This window comes from Dermacentor variabilis, chromosome 11, assembly GCF_050947875.1.
Source record: "Dermacentor variabilis isolate Ectoservices chromosome 11, ASM5094787v1, whole genome shotgun sequence".
Lineage (NCBI taxonomy): Eukaryota > Metazoa > Arthropoda > Arachnida > Ixodida > Ixodidae > Dermacentor > Dermacentor variabilis.
In genome coordinates, this window is record NC_134578.1 from 5,924,147 (window position 1) to 5,946,254 (window position 22,108).

The window sequence follows — 22,108 nt, forward strand, 5'->3', positions numbered from 1 at the left end:
TTTTTAAGCGTGGGAAACTTCCTCCCAATCGCTGTAGTGGTTGACAAGAAAAACGATTTCTCCGTTCTCATGGTATAGATAGGAGACCCCGAGGTAATGCTTCCTCTTAGGCTTGTTTTAGCGCACTAAACTGTTATTGTCCACCGGAGCTAACCACTGCAGCTAAAGACGGCTGAAATAAGTCCAATAAGCGCTCAGGAAACGGTTTCACTGTTTTTACAAGGTACAACAAGCGTTCTTTAAAGGAGTAAACAGTTGCGAGTTGCAAGTGAAATAAAACGGCCAGTGTAAAACGGAGCGCACGTACGACACTGTGTACTCGCAGAGAGATAAAGTGTTCTTTTCTTTTTATTTCTATCTAGAATGATTTGTAGCGTCTCACCGCACCGGACTTATAATGCAGTTGACTGCATAAATAACTGAAGCACACATGCTGTAATGATCATAATAATGATGCTGGCTCTGCTGGCAGTTCGAATCAAACGGCTGTTTATGCTCGGTGCAACGGATATTGGCATCACACGCAGTCAGCCTTCACGAAGTTCCACGCCGCTGGAACGACGGAGCCATGCCCGAACGTGAGTTGGCTATCGCTTCGCTCCGTCTCGTTGGTCACGGCCTTTTCGAAGCTCAACGCGCCAACAGGGCACCGTCAATGGCGCTGTGATAATGGTGCAGTGATCGCAGCCGTACTCTGACCAAAAGGTGGTAGGCAGAAGTCGTCATGTGATATGTATGGTGGTAATGGCAGTAGTAAATGTTGAATGCAACGAGAGTAAATGATTATTTTTAATGACGGAAGATATCGGCTGAGTTTCCCCAGTGGGGCGGCGTAAGAATTTGCGCTTTATTTCATTCAATATACAACAATAAATCGGGAATTTCCCCCAGGACGTATCTTTATCCCCTGCATTATGTTTCATCACGCAAGTATCACGCGTGTAAGATAAGGCCGTATCACTCCTGGACAAAGCTGTTTAAGTGTCCATGTTTTCCCCGGACCATCGAAGAGAGGAATCATTTGGCAGAGGACTGGGTGGACTACAAGAATGTCGACTTGTTTTTTGAACAGTAACCCACCGCAATAATTCCTCAGTGGCACTGTGGGGCTCTCCGAATAAAGAACAAGGAATTGGAAGCGTGTACAAATTATCTCAAAAGGTAGCGTTGATAATTATGGAGCTAGATCTAGGGCCTCGCTCAATTAGTGCAGTAGAACTAAAACAAAACAGAGGGGGGGGGGGGGTGCAACGCGTAGATAAAATGAAATAGAAGAAATTCGTGGACGTTTTATGGCGATAGAGTTGTAGGTGGAGTTGACCAACTTTGGAAGTATCCAGTATCTAACAGGAAATGTGGGCCGACCTCTAAGGCAGTCGATTCCAACACAGCGTCCCTAAGTGCTGTCACGAGGGAACAATGCGAGAAAGTGGCTCGTGACGCATGCGCCAAACTTTCAAAGAGCGACGCTGGCACGAGAGGAGCAAGCGTGCGATAGTTGCCTAATGGTTAGATCACTGGGGGATTCTGTGCTGGAAGGCACATGTTCCATTCCAGAATCTCTCAGGATTTTTTTTTATTGAACTATAGGCACACTTCTACAACTTGGAAGCTACGGAGCAGAAAGCTCGAATTATACTGAGTGCAGGCAAGCACGTCACTGTGTGCACGAAATTGTAAGTTCGCAAGAGGTGAGAGGTATAAAAAACGTCACCTTGGTAAATCATAGTGCGCGCACGATCGTTCCTGACGCATGCGCCCAAAGCTGTCGAAGCATCATAGTTTAAGTGTGTGAGAGCATACTTCGAGAGATAGCGGAGCTATGTTCTGGCCTGATTTATCTTTTCTTTAGTCTGATTATAACAATCAGCAGATATTATAACTGGTTTCTAGCAAATGCTACTTAACAGCTGACGATGATAGCTCATAAATCCTGTTACGTGGCTGAATTACAAATTTTGCCAGCTCGTCATGCTGGATAGCAGGGTAATTACAGAGTTCATGATCGCAAAATTCGGTTGAAAAAAAAAACCTTCGTCCTCGTATGCAATCTGTTAAGGGTGTTCTCACAACATTCAGAAGGCTTGGGGGTGTGGTTCGCCACTGCCAGAAATCTAAACAAGACTTAGCAACTACTTCCTGCACAAGTTCTTAGCTACACCCGACCATATTCACACAGTTCGCTAAATCCGTATACTTGGTATTCGAATGGCCTCTGTTACAAGCGATGCATGTAACCTGTGTGCTGCCCTGGCTTCGCTCTGTACACAATGCGCCTATGCCTCCTCGATGTCAAACACCGCGCCGCACATTGCCTCCTCCACAACACGAAAACATTCGTGGAAGTCCTCTATGCAGCTTCACTTTAAAATAAAAACACTCGAGCTGCTCTGGAGATGAGGAGTTCATTGCTATGTCGGCGTGCAGCCATGCAGCTCAGTCATCTGCCTATGAACATGCTTGATTCTGCACAATGCAATGAGGACCTAATACCCCCAAAGTGTTGCTTAATAACTCGTGATTTCCTATAGGTCCATTCGTGAAGCAAAAATTATAAAAAAAATCAGGCCTATATGTCTTAACAAATACAGTTCGTAGGTCGCTTTCTTTTTAATTTATTAAAATCGGGGTCAGCACCTTCACACAACACTAGCACGCTACATCGCCTGAAAAAGAAGTCCAGCAGTTTGATTACACTCCTCGTCATAAATTGGAATTCACAGGAGAAGGGCCCAAAAAGACTGTCATCGTGAACTTTTATTAATGAAAAACAGAGGACGCATTGTCTGGTCACGCTATCTTTCTATCTTTTCCCGATCTTCACTGTATTTAAAAGCAGTAGCGCGTCCTGGGTGTTCTCGAACATCACGGGGTAATGAACGCAGTGAGAGGCAAAATATCGGTGAATGAGTTCAACATAGAGAATTTAAAGAATTGTGTTGCTTTACCCGCCAAAACCTCGATATGAGTTTGAGGCATGCCGTAGTGAGGGAGTGCATTAACTTTGACCACCCGGGGTTCTTTAACGTGCACACAATGCAGGGTACACTGGCGTTTTCGTATTTCGCTCCCACCGAAATGCGGCCACCGCGGACGGGTTTCGAATCCGCAACCTCTTGCTTAGCAGCGCAAAGCCAAAGCCACCATGGCGGTTAGGTGCCTTGTCGTGCCCACTACGTTGCTCAACAATATAAGCGCGTCAACGTAGGTGCTCGCATAATTAAGTCTGTGTGTGTGCAAGTCTATTTATTTGCTAATTTCCTCGCATCATTTCTGCTCATCCATTAGGAAAATAAGCGTTGTAGATATCTAAATGCGGCCTGCACAGCCTGGGTTTGATCAACATAGAGACTGCGTGCAAATGAGCAGAGACCGAGGCTAGCCCTACCTGGGTGTGGCAAATTATTTACACGATACGAATAGCGCGTGCAGGGAGAGAGGACCATGAATTCGCAGGTAGCGATCATCTCTCCTACCTGTGGCTTTATTCATCTATGCCCATACACGCAGCACCCGTCCCCAGTGTAGGGTAGCCAACAGGGCTCAGTCCTGGCTAACCTCCCTACCTTTCATTTATCATTTGCTCTCTCTCTCTCCATCTCTCCGACCGCACGCCTGAATTCGTTAATTGACACATACATGACCTTTAGTACCGACCACTTCTGCAGCTCATCTAAAAAAGAGGCCTTTCCATTTTCATTTGAATTATGCCGAAAGTTGTACATGGGAGGAAGAGAAGGGGGCTAAGTGCAAAAAAATAAGATAAAGAATCAGTGAATTTCCGGAACAGCGATGCATTTCGTGGAGCACTTTTGGAGCAATGCATCATGAACTGGGGTTCTCTCGTGCGGGTTCAAGTCAATTCAAGTTTATTTCCAACAACACAGAGTCCGAAGTTCTTGGGCGAAAAGATGACACAGACATCTTGAGATTAACCAAGGACCCATTAAGTAACAGCAGGCAGATAGCAAGAATAATAACCTCAAACACTGTACAAGAACGTGCTAAAATGTGGCACGAAATATAATTCACGCAACGCAACCCTTTTAGTGCACAAAATAAATGCACATAATACAGATGTCACACAATACTTGTAAACACTTGCGCGCAGGCAACAAAGATAATTTTGTACATAAAATGTAATATATATCAAGATAACAAAGGAAGAATGTTAGTGTTCGAGTGGTTCCTATACGTTTGAAAGCATAGTCCACACGTTTCTTGAATTTACATTCAGGAAGTTCGAAATAGGTACAAGTTAAAAATTTGCTCAGTATTACTCGTATTTGGTATTGAAGAAAACATCCTCCGTAGCTTGTACGGGAAGACGGAACTGGTATGGATTGATTTCGGAGAGAGTATCGGCGGGAGCTATCAAATGAATGCTGATAAAGCTTGTTTTTCTTTGTATAAAGTAGTAATTTATATCTATAAAGATCACTTGCTCTAGTAATATCGTGATTTATGAACAACTCATGAGCACGTAGTTCGCGAGGGTGCCCATAAAAATTTTCAAATATTCAAAGAACCCTTTTTCTGCAATACCTCGAGTCTGTTTGGGTTTTGAGCAGACGTTTCTCGCCATACTAGCGCGCAGTAAGACAAGCGAGAGTAGAAGTGAGCGTAATATATAGCTTTTTTTAGCCATAATGGGGCTCGATTTGATAGCCTGTACAGGCAGCCTACAGTGTTGTCCAATTCAGAAGCAAACTTTGACGCATGGGTATTCCACGACGTGTTTTCCACGAACCAAACACCTTGAAATTTTTGCGTGCGAACGCCCTCTAACGTGGTGCCTTCAAAAAAGAATTTCTTGGTAAATAGCCAGCTGTCAATAATTCAAATTAAATTCTCCATCTCCGAAAGCTATCACTTTCATCATTTTCTAAATTAAGCTTAAAATTAGTATAGGCGGAGTCCCTGTACGATTTCCTACAAAAGTTACTTGAGGAAACTTAAGCTGCAATCGTAGCTCCATAGGTAAAGTATACAGGGATTTGCCTAATATTGGTGCTCGTGGCTTAAGAGTTGTTCATCGTGCTTTTTCTCTATTAATTTGCAAGCAATCGTTATTTTCTAAATACAGGAAGGCAACATTAATTCACCCACATGCACACTCATGGCGAATTGTTGCATTAGAATGCAATACTTTATTTAAGGTGACCAGCTTGCAAAGCCGAAAGCCATATTTGAAGACAGGAGAACGAAGTTTAGGCAGATTCATGTACTGTCCATCATTGCAATTTTTTGTGTTTTCTTTGTCGTGTAGCTCAGAAACACTCTTCCAATACCCATGAGACACGCAGGCCCACGCACGTGTCCGTTTGGCGGTCATTTCGCGCCACTTTCATTTGCGGTGGAGACGAAGATTTGGTCCATCGGTGCGCTATACCGGTCTGCCACCTGACGCGAAGGGAGCCGGCCGAGCTAATACACCTTTACTGCATTCCAGACGGCGCACGAGCGGCGAGCCATAAATACGTAGCGCAGGCGGCACGCCGGATCTCGGCCGAACGATACGCGCACCGTTAGGCTTAGCGGTTGGATACCGGGGTGCATAAATGTCGCGGGCGGAGAGCTTTTACATGTCGAACGAGTCAGCGCAAATTGATACACATTCCATAGATGACTGAAAAAAAAATGGCGCGGGAGGGTAGGTTAGTCAGCTGCGAGGGGACTGGGTTACGTGGCAAACGAACGACATGCTGCGGCAGTTCTGCGAACTGCGGGCTGCACGCAGATTGAAAGCATTACAGGGAGAGCGCACATTCGGAGATTATCTGCGCGACACTTGTGGGCGCATCATTCAGTGCAGGGCAGAGAAACGTCCTCTTGCGAGATACCTATGCAATCACCCAGCTAGCGACCATGCAGAGGCATTTGAGGAATTCGGAATTGAATGCCCGTGTATGCCCGTGTAGGCGGGTATAAGGTGAAAAGCCAATGTTAAAAGAGCAAGGGGACCAACCACGGCTGGCATCTTTGTCCACGCGAGCTCTCGAATTTTTCTCAATCGGGCAACACGTGTTTCACTCAAGATATTCGTAGAAGACAAGCAGTGCATATAACCGCCTTATATTGTTTGATGCTCTCTAGAATCACGTATTGTACCCATGAAGGTGTCATAAATCTGACAGACCCGTGAGAAGTGCGCGCCCGGCAGGTCGTCGGGTCACAGCAGACGAGTGTGTTACGGCTGCGCGACGCACAATGCAGGCGTCGCCTCTTTGTCGATCGATGTTGCGATGGGAGTGCGCCTGCTCCCCCTCACGTACACACCTTTGGCTGTCATGAAATCGGAGCCCTGGTTGAAGTTGCAACACGGTGGCATCCCTGTGATGGGATTGCGCTGTATCAATTTATTTGCCAGTAAGCGGTTGCCTTCGATATGTCGGTGTTGTGTAGGAGGTGGCGGGAAGGTATAATGGTAACGTGGATATCAGTAAGCCAGAGTCGCGTTATTGATCTTTTTCTTCGGTAGGCCTCCGTTTCCCGGCTCATAACATTTGCTGTTTTTTTTTTTAAGAGGAGGGGAATGACGTTGTTTCTAGCTCAAGGTCAACGTAGTCTTGTAGATACGACCACAAATTGCTTCGCCCGCCTATAACAACGCATGCCGGTTAGATGGCGGGGTTGAAAGTGAGCGAAATATGCTTCGAACCCTCTGTCACATCTCGCTCAGCTATAGCCTGCCCGATGGGCTTACCATTCACTCTCCAGCTCAAAACCGAAACACTTCGCTCCTAAGCATATAAGGACCTCCACAGGAATGCAATGGAAGTCGTGCTTGCGTATGATGTCTTATATACGCTTCATTGATGAGCCCACGTGGTACCATCTCGAAGCACTCCAAAAAATAATGGTTAATGTCATCAAGAGTTTGACAGTACATACAGGATGACGATGCCGTGTTAACTCCAATCTTGCACCGCCACGATGGAGTTTGCACCGGTTAATTGATTTGACGATTCTGGAAATGTTGGGAACTTCCGTCGTCGGCTTTTCCACAGCACTTGTTGGTCTATGGATCAGCACATATGACGAGAGGAAATGTGCAAATAAATAGATTCGCATATATACACTGAATTATATGAGCACTTACATCGACACGCTTGGATCGTTGAGCAACGTACTGGGCAGGACAAGGCATTTATACCCGCCGTGGTGGCTTTGGCTTTGCGCTGCTAAGCCAAAGGGCGCGGGTTAAAATCCCGTGCGTGGCGGTTGCATTTCGAAGGGGCTGAAATGCAATAAACGCCCCCGCACCGTGCACTGGGTGCAGGTTAAGGAACCTCAGGTAGCCAAAATTAATCCGTAGTCCCCCACTACTGTGTGCTTCATAACGATATCGTTGTTTTAGCACCTAAACCCCGAGACCGCTTTATTTTTTAGCGACACTGCACCTCGTAAATGTGTACGTTCAGGTAAAGAAGACAAGCAGTTCGAACGAGCTATGAAACACACATAATAAGTATCAATCGCAACTCTAAGGAAGCGTTGAAACACCTACACCGTGAACAAAGAATGCAGCACGCTTCCTGAGTAGTCGAATCCCTGCTGCTTCCAAGCTCTCCCCCCAGTTCAACTCCCTGTATACCTTACTACCTAATACAACAATGGTCAACTCCGTGTAGGTGCAATAAATGTGGGCGCCTTCAGGTCTGCGACGCTCACTTGTCACAGAAGCTAAGGACTGGGGTAACCACAAAGAAGGTAAATGGCTTAAGACAGTCTGTTTCATCACCCTTTGTTTTCTGACGAGCTTTCTACGTTGGCTTGAACATCAACGCTGTCCGCGCAAGACGGTCAGCAGCCTCGTTGCCTGTGACGGTATACCCAACGGAACGTGATAGTAGAACCGAGGTTGCGTAATTGTTTAGCAACGTGTTATGAGCGCCCAGTGCGCCTGTGAACTTGCAATATGCTTTGTAGTAATTGTAATCTAGCATTGCCGTTCGCGAATCAGCAGTAGGAGAACCGTTTTAATAAAGAGAAAGAAGGAGAGGTCGGCCGGTAAAGCGTGAGTCTAGCCGGCTGTACACTTTACAGAGGTAAGGGAGGAGAGACAGAGAGAGGAAGTAGGTGGCGATATACACTAGTACAATACAACGAACTATATACACATTGCCCTATATGCGGTATTGGCGCGAGCACTACAAACAAAATGAATGCGTCTACACGCAATGTTCTCTCGTAAACATATTTTATACATTGAATTCACGCCGCACATATTCTAATGTGGCGCGTCTAAGATCGTCTCGCATAGAAGGCCATGCGGTGATCTTATGACGTGTTGCGCATGATCAACTTAACTCCATGCGCCCAAAAGCATCTGCTGCGAAAAGGGGAGTGAGTCAGACAGTCCCGTGTAAACTTGAGCATATTTCACTCAGTCGCATGTTGGTGGCACACGCGCAGCATGCGACATAGTGTCTCTAAGGTACCACTGAGGCAACCGTCAATAATTTCTTCCGCTACGATCTTGTTAAGATATCGGCAAGTGTACACAACACCGAGTCCGTCACAGAGCCGTATATAGTAGATGGAATTGCAATGTCTGAAAAGAGGATAGCAGGCTGTGGCCGGAGAAACTTCGATCCGCAGTGCTGCTTAGATGGCAGCAGTGATAATGCGGCAGTCAACTGAAGACTTCAGAATTGGAAGCACATATGCCGCTGCACTCACACGAACAATTGGCTACTCTGTGTTTGGCTTCCCGTGAGCTTGCTACGTTACTCCGTTAGGTTGGTGCATCCTGCTTTGCATATTTATGTCGCGACATTACAATATATAGTGACTCGAAAACAGCTATTAGAGCTTTCAGTAGGGAAAAGATTGCTCCACAGGCTGCAAGAATAATTAACCAAATGCAAACAAATTTTACACGTTGCATTTGTTGGTTCCAGGCACACCTTGGTTCACTTGATGACATTCCTCTCAATCCAAATGCATCGGCCAACAGCGTCGCCCGCGACCTTACAGACCGGGTCGCTTTTACGTATGGTTTTGATTCTGCTGGATTGGAGACCTACAGAGAGAGAAGCTCATTACATACAATGAAATTACAAAACATTACTACATGGAAAGGAGGGAGTTTCCACCCCCTCACTATAGGCTAAACAGAGCACAAGCAGTTACACTTCATCATCATCATCATCATCAGCCTAGTTACGCCCACTGCAGGGCAAAGACCTCTCCCATACTTCTCCAACTACCCCGGTCATGTACTAATTGTGGCCATGTTGTCCCTGCAAACGTCTTAATCTCATCCGCCCACCTAACTTTCTGCCGCCCCCTGCTACGCTTCCCTTCCCTTGGGATCCAGTCCGTAACCCTTAATGACCATCGGTTATCTTCCCTCCTCATTACATGTCCGGCCCATGCCCATTTCTTTTTCTTGATTTCAACTAAGATGTCGTTTACCCGCGTTTGTTGCCTCACCCAATCTGCTCTTTTCTTATCCCTTAACGTCACACCCATCATTCTTCTTTCCATAGCTCGTTGCGTCGTCCTCAATTTCAGCAGAACCCTTTTCGTAAGCCTCCAGGTTTCTGCCCCATATGTGAGTACTGGTAACACACAGCTGTTATACACTTTCCTTTTGAGGAATAGTGGCAACCTGCTGTTCATGATTTGAGAATGCCTGCCAAACGCACCCCAGCCCATTCTTATTATTCTGGTTATTTCAGTCTCATGATCCGGATCCGTGGTCACTACCTGCCCTAAGTAGATGTATTCCCTTACCACTTCCAGTGCTTCGCTACCTATCGTAAACTGCTGTTCTCTTCCGAGACTGTTAAACAATACTTTAGTTTTCTGCAGGTTAATTTTCAGACCCACCCTTCTGCTTTGCCTCTCCAGGTCAGTGAGCATGCATTGCAATTGGTCTCCTGAGTTACTAAGCAAGGCAATATCATCAGCAAATCGCAAGTTGCTAAGGTATTCTCCATCAACTTTTATCCCCAATTCTTCCCACTCCAGGTCTCTGAATACCTCCTGTAAACATGCTGTGAATAGCATTGGAGATATCGTATCTCCCTGTCTGACGCCTTTCTTTATAGGGATTTTGTTGCTTTCTTTGTGGAGGACTACCGTGGCTGTGGAGCCGCTACAGATATCTAGATATCTTCCAGTATCTTTACATATGGCTCATCTACACCCTGATTCCGTAATGCCTCCATGACTGCTGAGGTTTCGACTGAATCAAACGCTTTCTCGTAATGAATGAAAGCTATATATAAGGGTTGGTTATATTCTGCACATTTCTCTATCACCTGATTGATAGTGTGAATATGGTCTATTGTTGAGTAGCCTTTACGGAATCCTGCCTGGTCCTTTGGTTGACAGAAGTCTAAGGTGTTCCTGATTCTATTTGCGATTACCTTAGTAAATACTTTGTAGGCAACGGACAGTAAGCTGATCGGTCTATAATTTTTCAAGTCTTTGGCGTCCCCTTTCTTATGGATTAGGATTATGTTAGCGTTCTTCCAAGATTCCGGTACGCTCGAGGTTATGAGGCATTGCGTATATAGGGTGGCCAGTTTCTCTAGAACAATCTGACCACCATCCTTCAACAAATCTGCTGTTACCTGATCCTCCCCAGCTGCCTTCCCCCTTTGCATAGCTCCTAAGGCTTTCTTTACTTCTTCTGGCGTTACCTGTGGGATTTCGAATTCCTCTAGGCTATTCTCTCTTCCACTATCGTCGTGGGTGCCACTGGTACTGTATAAATCTCTATAGAACTCCTCAGCCACTTGAACTATCTCATCCATATTAGTAACGATATTGCCGGCTTTGTCTCTTAACGCACACATCTGATTCTTGCCTATTCCTAGTTTCTTCTTCACCGTTTTTAGGCTTCCTCCGTTCCTGAGAGCCTCTTCAATTCTATCCATATTATAGTTCCTGATGTCCGCTGTCTTACGCTTGTTGATTAACTTAGAAAGTTCTGCCAGTTCTATTCTAGCTGTAGGGTTAGAGGCTTTCATACATTGGCGTTTCTTGATCAGATCTTTCGTCTCCTGCGATAGCTTACTGGTTTCCTGTCTAACGGCGTTGCCACCGACTTCTATTGCGCACTCCTTAATGATGCCCATGAGATAGTCGTTCATTGCTTCAACACTAAGGTCCTCTTCCTGAGTTAAAGCCGAATACCTGTTCTGTAGCTTGATCCGGAATTCCTCTAGTTTCCCTCCTACCGCTAACTCATTGATTGGCTTCTTGTGTACCAGTTTCTTCCGTTCCCTCCTCAAGTCTAGGCTAATTCGAGTTCTTACCATCCTATGGTCACTGCAGCGTACCTTGCCGAGCACGTCTACATCTTGTATGATGCCAGGGTTCGCGCAGAGTATGAAGTCGATTTCATTTCTAGTCTCACCATTCGGGCTTCTCCACGTCCACTTTCGACTAACCCGCTTGCAGAAAAAGGTGTTCATTATCCGCATATTATTCTGTTCTGCAAACTCTACTAATAATTCTCCTCTGCTATTCCTAGAGCCTATGCCATATTCCCCCACTGACTTGTCTCCAGCCTGCTTCTTGCCTACCCTGGCATTGAAGTCGCCCATCAGTATAGTGTATTTTGTTTTGACTTTACCCATCGCCGATTCCACGTCTTCATAAAAGCTTTCGACTTCCTGGTCATCATGACTGCATGTAGGGGCATAGACTTGTACCACCTTCAATTTGTACCTCTTATTAAGTTTCACAACAAGACCTGCCACCCTCTCGTTAATGCTATAGAATTCCTGTATGTTACCAGCTATTTCCTTATTAATCAGGAATCCGACTCCTAGTTCTCGTCTCTCCGCTAAGCCCCGGTAACACAGTACATGCCCGCTTTTTAGCACTGTATATGCTTCTTTTGTCCTCCTAACCTCACTGAGCCCTATTATATCCCATTTACTACCCTCTAATTCCTCCAATAACACTGCTAGACTTGCCTCACTAGATAGCGTTCTAACGTTAAACGTTGCCAGGTTCAGATTCCAATGGCGGCCTGTCCGGAGCCAGGTATTCTTAGCACCCTCTGCAGCGTCACAGATCTGACCGCCGCCGTGGTCAGTTGCTTCGCGGCTGCTGGGGACTGAGGGCCAGGGTTTGATTGTTGTATTCATATAGGAGGTTGTGGCCAAGTACTGCACCAGGGTGGCCAATCCTGTTCTGGTGAGAGAGTGCGTTACCGGTTCTGGTCACCGGGATCAGGCCGCACTCCAGGCCTGTTTGTGCAATTTTCTCGACACACGGTTTTTTTTTGTATTTTCCGGTGGAGAATTGCGCGGCACCGGGATTTGAATCACGGTCCTCTTGCACTGGAGACGGATACTTTACCGTCCCCGCAGGAGCTAAATTAAAAATTGAATTATGGGGTTTTGCGTGACAAAACCACTTTCTGATTATGCACGCCGTAGTGGAGGACTCCGAAAATTTCGACCACCTGGGGTTCTTTAACGTGCACCTAATTCTAAGTACACGGGTGTTTTCGCATTTCGCCCCCATCGAAATGCGGCCGCCGTGGCCGGAGTCCGATCCCGCGACCTCGTGCTCAGCAGTCTAACACCATAACCACTGAGCAGCCACGGCGGGTCCCGCAGGAGTTGTACGCCTCATTTAACCTACAGTGGTGCTCTATTTGATCAGTCAAGGTGGACCAATCTGAGCTCGGTTATACCGCATGGATGGCACTCGGCTAGAGAACCTGGTATTTATGACCTGCACATGTGTGGCCACACATAATTGAGGATATATAATTTTTTTAGGAGGGTTTACGTACAGTGATAAAATGAAGGAAAATACATTAAAAGAAAGAAAACAAAGGGGGGGAAAAAAGGAACATAATATGTGATTTGAACTCGTGATCCTTCAATGTTGCCCGGAAAGGTAGCTCAGTCGGTTGGTTCGTCAAGCCAACGGTTACTTTCAAGCGCCATAGCTCCTGCTCCGAGCCTCATACTTATGTGGAAAAGGACTGATGTTGTCCGCGGCACTCGATTTTGAGTGGTTGGAAGGCATAATTTCTTGGAAAAATGGCCGCCAGAGGAGCAGCGTGAACTCGAGCGGCTTTAGAGACTAGGAAACTGCCTTACAATATTTAGACTTGAGGGGAAGCTTCGTTAACAAACTATAACACGGTAATCAGCACTCGAATACGACGAGAGAAATTATTGAGACGTGGAAAATTCCCTTGAAATAAATCTGGTTTGCGAGACAAAAGCTTGTATGTATTGAATCTCTTAAAAGATGAGGGGGGAAATATGCGCTCACCGAGAGGGCATCGTCAGCACGAGACCACCACCAGGCACCTTACTGAGATGTAGAGAGCTTCGCGGCCGGAACGAAGTCTCCCCTCTCCGCCGGCCAGGAGTGGAAAACGCGCTTTCCGATCGCTCAAGGTTGCGCGGACATTGTATAGCTCTAGCGTCTAGGAAAAAGCTTAAACAGGTGCGAGGGCGGCACGCATAGCGTGGGAAGCTAGCCGCCGGAATAGCTATCTCAAGTACTGCTGCTGGCGAGGGTGAAATACCTTCGTGTAATTATAATAACCCTAATAGGACTTCTTTCAAAGAAAAAAAAGAAAAGAAAAAAAAGGAAACGGCTCAGAAGGCTATACTACGAGAGCTATGACTGATACTTTTCTATATATATGTATTCATCTCATCTATGGGATCGCATGCGCGCGATGTTGCTTTGTCTCTGCGTGTAGTAGTTAAGAGAGCCAGTTTAAGGGCGGAGAAGAAGGAAGGAGAGGAAAGCAATATTGCAGCGCCGTGGTTTTAAAGCGCAACCGTGGTAGAGAAACGGAAGGCGATATAAGCATGCGTGTCCATGATACGCACACGACAAACTGCCTTACAATATTTAGACTTGAGGGGAAGCTTCGTTAACAAACTATAACACGGCAATCAGCACTCGAATATAATTATAACCCTAATAATAATTGTAAATATTCATCTCATCTATAGGATCTAAAGCGCGCGCTGTTGCTTTGTCTGTGCGTGTAGTAGTTAAGAGAGCCAGTTTAAGGGCGGAGAAGACTTAGGCAATTAGGCAATTACAAACACACTCTTATTATTCACCTGTACAAATAAAGGAATGAATGGTATGACATTGCAGACATGAATATTATATGCAAAGCATGCGAAAAGGAGATATGTACGCTTCACCATCTGCTCTGGGAGTGTGGGTCGCTCGGCCCTGGCATTTCCCGGAATCGGTTTTTAGGAATGATCAGATCTTCAGATCATATCCCTCAAGTCCTGGCTGTGCAGTACGCCCGTGATAGGGCTAGGAGGCTTGACCTCCCGGTCCCAACATGGGACTAGCTATAGGCAGCTGACAACACCTTGTACAGGACCAGAATAAAGTTCTTTCCTCCTCCTCCCCCTCCTCCTCGCGACTTTACGTTTTAGTGTATTTTTTGTGACAAGTTCTGGTGATCTGTCTTTATGAACAGATGACACAATTGATTTAGGTGTGTGTATGTGCATGCGTGTGGTTGTGCGCGCGTGAGTGTGAGCGCGTGTGCACGTGTGTAACCTATTTATGTCATTCGACTATTAGCGTCAGTGTGTTACATAGAGTATTTATATTTTTCTAGCTTTCTTTAAATTTCTGGTGAAGTAGGCTCAATGAAAGGCGCGAACATCTAAATATCATATGTTAAAAAAGCTAAGAACCATTTGCGGGTCAGCTTCACGGCTTCGATTTTTCTTTTTGCTGCCTCTGAAAGCACCACAATTTTATTTTTCATGACTGCAATAGTGCCTAAGCTGACGTGTCCTTGATCGCTTGACGCTTTCATTTAGGTGCCTTAGCTGCCTGCGAACGAAAGCTACTCTCATTAAGAGCGGCGCTTAAGAACAGTTCTGCAGAGGGGGCTGAGCCCAGCGTGGGCCTCATTATGAGAAACTACCAACCAAGCCATAACGTCGCCATCGATCCCGCTGCCACGGAAGCTGAGGCAGTTGGGGGACCGTGTGGAAAGCCCGGCTTTTACGCGATGCAGGAGAAAATATTTTAAACTCTCTTACTGGCGTCACTTAAGGGAGAAAGAACGAGATATAGTGAATGTACCGCTTACAGATGACACGGATTACATAGGAATTGATGCATTCATGCATATTGCATAAGCACACGACACGCACAAGCACGTTACTTAACCCTAACTATAACACAATGCACGCAATATGCACAAGTGGCTGGCGCCCTACGAGAACACTCTTAGCTTTTCTCGTGGACACTGGCTTGGTGCAAACGTTCAATTACCGGCTGCGCCACGTTATCCGTTGCTTTCGTTCCCGGAACAAGTGTAAATTACAAGTAACGCTGGAACATTCGGCTTTTAGAATGTTTGGTATCCCTGCTGTTGCTTAGTAAATCAAAAAAAAAAGAGATTGCAAGGAGCGCTACTTTTTAACTGGATCTTCCAAACTGACTTCGAACAAGTTTTGAATAAAACACCAGTACGCCCTACCCGCTTCGGTGGGTCAGTGGCTGTGAAGCTTTGCTGCTTAGCACGAGGTAGTGGGTTCGGTTCACAGCGGCGGTGACAGATTTCGATGGAGGATAATTACGACAACGTTCACGTACCACGGCTGGGTTCCCGTTAAAGAACCTCAGGGGGTCAAAATTAATCATCCGTCGCAGCGTTCCTCATAATCCGTGATGCTGTTTCAAAACATTGAATCCTACGATTTTTAGCACTACGCCTTAAATGCTCAAACGAAAAAGAAAGCCTAGAGGGACATAAAAAAAGCCCGAAGACAGTCTGGTCAGTCACCTGCACGGGAACAGCACTGTAAGCATTATGCAGTACTTTCAAGAAAGCCGCTTGACGCAAACATTTCCTATATGGAGGTCACACATACAGTTATGCATGCAGTCGATTATGCAATTCAACTTTTTGTGGAAGTAATGTCCGCCTCTTCGAGTAGACCAGCTCATGGGCTAGAATTGTGCCATCTGCCACAAGCAACCTTTAATAATTTTAGAACGTATTCGCTGAAACAACCTGTATATTACTATTAATACACAAGCAATAATAATAATAATAATAATAATAATAATAATAATAATAATAATAATAATAATAATAATAATAATAATAATAATAATAATAATAATAATAATAATAATAACAATAATAATAATAATAATAATACAAATATGTTCAATTAAGTGCCCAGGAACAACCTTGAGATCTCGTCTTGGTACTGGCGCACTCGGCAAAACAATGCACATGAAGAACAATACAAGCTCACACACACACACACACACACATATATACACGCACGCATACATAAAAAAGGAATAATAATTTTGCGAATGCCGATTTTAACAGGGCATAAAATGTGTGCACGAAGAGTATACAAAGCAAAAGTGGAGAAACAGAAAAAAGGATTGCAGAATGACGGAACAGATACACAACAGAACACAACTGATATGAGATTTTGTTCAATTATTGAAATACCTCTGCAACTCCTTTCAGGGAATTATTAAAATTAGGCATTGAGATATCCAGGCATTCTGAATGGGTGTTATGTGTCGCCTGCACTTTAGATAGAGGGTCACAAAAATCTGGAGGCTGAAAGGCGCGCTGTTTCCGTGTGCCTTTCTGCGGAACGTAAAAGCGCACGTTAGAAAGCAAGTACGAGCAGCAGAGTTTTCCATGCATTAATTTGTGAAGAAGAAGAACATCCGATTTATTGCGTGTACAAGTGAGGCTAGGTTACGCGAGTGTGTGTGTTAGCTCTATGGAGATGGAAGGCTTTTGACAGAATCGATGTTTAAATATAGATGTAAACTTTTTTGCACATTTTCGAGAAGTTCACAATTGTACCTACAAGTACAGACTCAAACCACGGAGGCATACTAAAGAACTGGAAGTCATACGCTCCTATATAAAGGTACAAATGACCCGGGTTGTTTGAAGTCTCTCGTCGCCCAGCATGCTGTGGCGAGCGTTCGAAGTGCCCACTGACTCGTGTGTTGAGCGTGGGGCGAGAAACTCGGAGAGCTATTGAAGTCCAAGGTCCTTCGTTCCCTGAGCTCTTGGCAGAACGTCTTTAACGCTACAGGGAAATCAAGTCCTGTTAGTCTTCCGCGTGAAGCTTTAGTTTCTCCAACGATTTCTGGCTAACATGCCTGCCTTCTTTTTTTCTTTCCTCTTCCTAATTATTATTATTATTATTATTATTATTATTATTATTATTATTATTATTATTATTATTATTATTATTATTATTATTATTATTATTATTATTTCTCGCTTCGGTGTCCCAAGCTCAAATTGTGCGCAACAGCTGCCGTTCCGAGGTGTCGTCAGCCCTCGCTTTTCGCAACAGCGCCAAAACAGAAGAGCCGAAGTCAAGGCGGCTGACGGCGCACAGCGCTTCCTAGAAAAGGGGGCAAAAGAGAAATCCTGAAACTTCTGCGAGTTTTGATGCTTGGATGCCAGCGCTTCCCAGTTACTGCTATTCAGGCAATAACAACTCTATTCTCACGACACTGCACAGTGCCGGTCAGCTTTATAAGCTAGATATGATCCGCCTATACGCGGATCAATTCTAGCTACATTTAACACACTATTCTGCCACACGTAACCGAAACGTGGTGCAAGACTTAAGGCGGCGCTTTCCTGGCCAGATAGTTTCTATGGCGAGTACTTCACTAAATGTATTCAGTTACGTGTTTTTTTTTTTTCTTATGGCCGAGCAGCGTCTCCATCCCAATTCCTGCCGTGCTTGCGAACCTTGTTTGAGACTTTTCATTAATCAGGAGGCGCTAAAAGATGAAGCTGGAAGTTTTTCAATGGCACGAGCCCGGTGGCGAAAGTGCAGCTATTCAGCGTGGGCGTCGGTATTTCCGGCTTCACATTTAATATAACGAGCAATGCTTTTCTAGGCGTCTCTATTACTTGTAATGCAAGAAACATTTCATATGCACGCGTGTCCACTCTTCTGGCTCTAGCCTACGTACGGCCCACTTTTTTGTCTGTTCTTTTTCAATTTGTTCGCGTTTCCTACATTTTATTTCCCAATGTAAAAATCTAATTTATATATTTATATACGTTCAGCGTTTCCAAAAATCTCTTCGCCACTTCGTCAAGGTAATCTTGCTACTGCATGGGTCTCCCTTCCATTTCGTTTCGTTCATTTTATCTCATAAAAGCTTTTACATTTTTTTCTGCTGTTTCAATGCTACATATTTCCGCATCGATATTACCACCATTAATAGTCTCTTAACTCCGTTCCTGCCATAAGTAGAAAACTTTTGCAAATATTTTCTGCGTAACTGAGCGGATCGTGATTCCACAAAAGACCACAAAATATATGGAACGACATTTCATACATTCCGAGTCTCCTACTTGTTAGATACACGTAGCAGTAACTATGTGGAACTGTGTTCCAGTGCAGTGATTACTGTTATCCGGAACACTGTTTCACGCACCTGTACTTATTACATCCTACATTGTTCTATTCACTATAGCTGGAACCGCGTTTAAGTTTGAGATCCCGCATAATCAACCATGTGCATGCACTTTTCGCGCTTCTCCTCCCGCAGGTCAAAGTCCAGGTCCGCTGCCTCGACGGCCACAGAGACCTGGTCTTCAAGTCGGCCAAAAGCTGCGCCTGCTTCCACTGCAAGAAGAACTGACCGAGTGGGTGGTTCCTCCTCGACAGTTGGATGGCCGTCGATGTGGCATCATCCCTTCGCAGTATTTCCTGGTCATCGCATACAGCTGTTCACGGAATATTTGTAATCGAACGCCCAAACTGTGGCTCTAGTTTAACTACAGCAATCATGTTTACGTCATGTGAGAAAATAATGTACGCTGATAATGAAAAGCAGGAGCCCGAATATTCTCACGTCCCGACCTTGCACTCACTCTAGCGAGGGTCGACAACAGTGCGGGACTTAATCATTTGATTCGTGCTCGCTAATATTGATTCGTTAATTAATTATTCTGGGGTCATATCAGGAATCTATTCTTTTTCTTTCTTTTTATGTTTGTTTGTGTGATAGCTGTGACTGTCTTATATAACGCAAGCAGGCTTTCCCAATTTTATTTTTGCTATTCCAGTTGAGCTGCATATATGTCTACAGATCAAATTTGTGTGTAGCAGGAAAAGACAAACGATGAACAATCTACACACTCTAACTGTATTGTGTACCACTGTCAGAAGTTGGATGTTTGTGACAATAAAGTATTATAAATTGTTGTAGCCGAAGGTCTCTAAACTTACCAATATTTGGAAGTCGATGAGACTCGCTCAATGATTTACTTGTAGAAGATCTTCGCAGATGATTTTCTCATGGAACTATACGACAATGCTGCCCAAACTGGATGCTATGGCGGCGTTGCCCTCATAAAACCAACAGTGGAAAGTGCAATGGCAACTCGAAGCGACTCGGCAATCTGCAAAGAACTGAAGAGGTCACAACAAGCATTTCAGTCCGTCCTGCAGAGCGCTTAACTAGTGATTTGCGCAAATTGCTGATGTGTTTGTTTCATTTCATTTAGTTACTTTCAAGGCCGTGTGGACGTTACAGAAAGGAATAGGTGACAACACAAAATAAGGAAGTAGCGAAAAGAAACAGTAGCAAGTCGTTAAATTGCAGGCTTGAACGGTGTGCAATCTTGGATAAAGACGATGGAGGCGGGAAAGTGATTCGAGTTTCCGCTAGAACATGGAATAAACGATTAGTTCTTGCTACTGGAACACCAACTTTGTGTCTTTTATCAATGCGTGGTGACACGTAGTTCGAAGTCCAAGCAAAGCAGATCACACACTTATTGTTTTCACGAACTACACCCCTTCGCACCGCATTCACAACATGAACTTTGACCAACTTGCCCGAATAGCTAATCGGTGATGTGGAGACCTTAGTACACTGATGGCACGCAAGTGATCACTAGCTTTGAATGCATTTGCGCTAATGATGACATAAGTAAGGACATGAATTCTGAGTCGACAATGCAATGTCACGAAGGTGTACTCCGTGCAAACTACATATGCGCGTAAATTAAATTCGTATTTATTTATTTATTTATTTCAAATACTGTCAAGGCCAGATGACGTTACTTAAGTACATTATTCTTCAATAACAAATTTAATTTATGTATATTTAATTCAGATGCTTTGTCCGTTCCATTTCTTCCAGTTTGCTAGATGAAGATGCGCGGTGTAAGGATAGCGCTCGCATTGTTAACATTATCTAAAGATGAAGTGAAAGTGGCCGGCTATAGGTCAAGCTCGTTGCTATCGCACAACTCGGTGCCAAGTGAATTCATTTTTTTTTTCAGAACATTCTTGGAAGGGTTTTGCGTTCTGCGTTGGAAAATCTGCGTTCTGTAGCTTCACAGAGGCCCGGAAACCAGATACAAATCAGGGCTTGACGTCGCGGCGCACATGTTACACCACTCGGCTCTACAGCCGCGTTCAATATGAGCTGCAACACCTGTGCTCATCAGTGAAGGGGCTCCTAGACTGCACGGCGGCGCCGACATTAAAAAAAAAATCCAGAATGCCACTCCAATTACTGGTACTTATTAAACCTATTTTTAATGCGTCAGAGCCGCTGCGCAGTATTGGACCTCCTCCGACCACGGGCACTGGTGTTGGAGCTCATATTGAACGCAACTGTACGCATCATTTGAAATTTTAACCTGAACAGAAACAGAGCATAAAATAACATGAACATTACTATGTCTTCAGAATTCAGTGCTGTTAATAAATCAAGACTGGCGCTGGAAGATCTCGCGTCAGTTCATAGTTGTCAATGCTCAGGTTGCGTACTGTAACTCACCCGCACCACAAACTCGCGGGTTACTAAACCTCACGGCAGCCAAAAGCCTGTCTCGAATGAGCTGTGAAATCACTCACCTGGCACTTTCCTTTAGCAGGTGCTGAAGCTGAAGCCTATAGCGGGTAAGCACTCCTTCGTGTTTATAGAAATAAATCATCGCTTTATTTTCTTTCTTTTTTTAATCTCTTCGAGTGCCGAGTGGTGACGCTGAAGAAAGAACCCGTCTGCCGTTATCCAAAATACCAGAAGATGGCGCACACGTTTGCAACAAGAACGCACTTTGCGGGAGTTCACTTTCTCGCCTCCAATTAAAACGCTCATGTTTGTCTGTTTATCTTTTCCGAAGACTGGTGCTCTTGATTGCAATGCGACCTGATCGTGACGGCTGAAGGGAAATCAGCCTGTTCGCTGGCTGTTTTCGGCGCGTCAGCTTCAGCCATTCTTCAAGTGAAGCTGTCAGCCTCTGGACGGTCGGAATTTGCCTCTAGATGGTAGATAGACAAATGGCAGCTGGAAGGCTTTGTGTTTCAGTTTCCCCATAACAGAATTATATTTCCTCGTATATTCGAATTACAGACCAGTGCTATCATGTCTAGAAGAACTTGTTGTTGGGCGAGTTGGTAGATATTAGCGAGCATTGTTTAACTGCGCGAACAAACGAACCACAAAGACAGCGAGGGACAAGGACGGGCGCAGACTTGCAACTAAAGTTTATTCCACAACGTACACATATAAGTACACACCTGACATACCCCACTGCGCGTGCGCAAAAAAAGGCAAGGTAAAAGAAAAGTAAAACCTTGTATAAGCGAAACGCGACCTACCTATGCTCGTCAATAAACCTCATCTCACTGTTATGTAAATAAACTGAGGTGTCACTGACACATTCTTGTCCCTTCTTTCTAATATGGTACGCCTCGAGTAGCTCTCTGGCTCGGCTATCTCGGCAGCGGCACAAAATCTTTGCTTCCTTCATGATCGGCTTGCACGTGCATGCCAGGCAGTGGACAGGCAGGTGCCCATTCGCTTTATTCCTAATAGACAATTCATGCTCACGCAAGCGCACATTCACACACCTTCCTGTTTGACCTATGTAAACTTTGCCGCATGATAGAGGTATCTGATATACTACTCCAACACTGCAATCTACGTGGGAAATGGAGTGTTTTGTTCCGCACCCTTGGAAGTTATTTTTACTTCTTCCTATGCGCGAGCATAGCCCAGCGAGCTTGCCGGGAGCCGAGAGCGCTATCTCAACTCCATACCGTTTCGCAACCTTCTTTAAGTTGTGGGAAGTTTT

The 22,108-nt window shown here is 44.9% G+C and overlaps 1 protein-coding gene across 1 annotated transcript in view; it reads left to right on the forward strand.

Annotated features, from left to right (window-relative positions):
• The window catches only part of Gpa2 (Glycoprotein hormone alpha 2), a 90,948-nt gene extending 71,239 nt beyond the window's left edge, over positions 1-19,709 (forward strand). The window contains exon 4 of the mRNA XM_075675049.1: positions 18,562-19,709. Coding sequence (XP_075531164.1) covers positions 18,562-18,654 — 93 coding nt within the window. The 3' untranslated portion in view covers positions 18,655-19,709. The remainder of the gene's footprint in view (positions 1-18,561) is intronic.
• Positions 19,710-22,108: the final 2,399 nt, after the last annotated feature.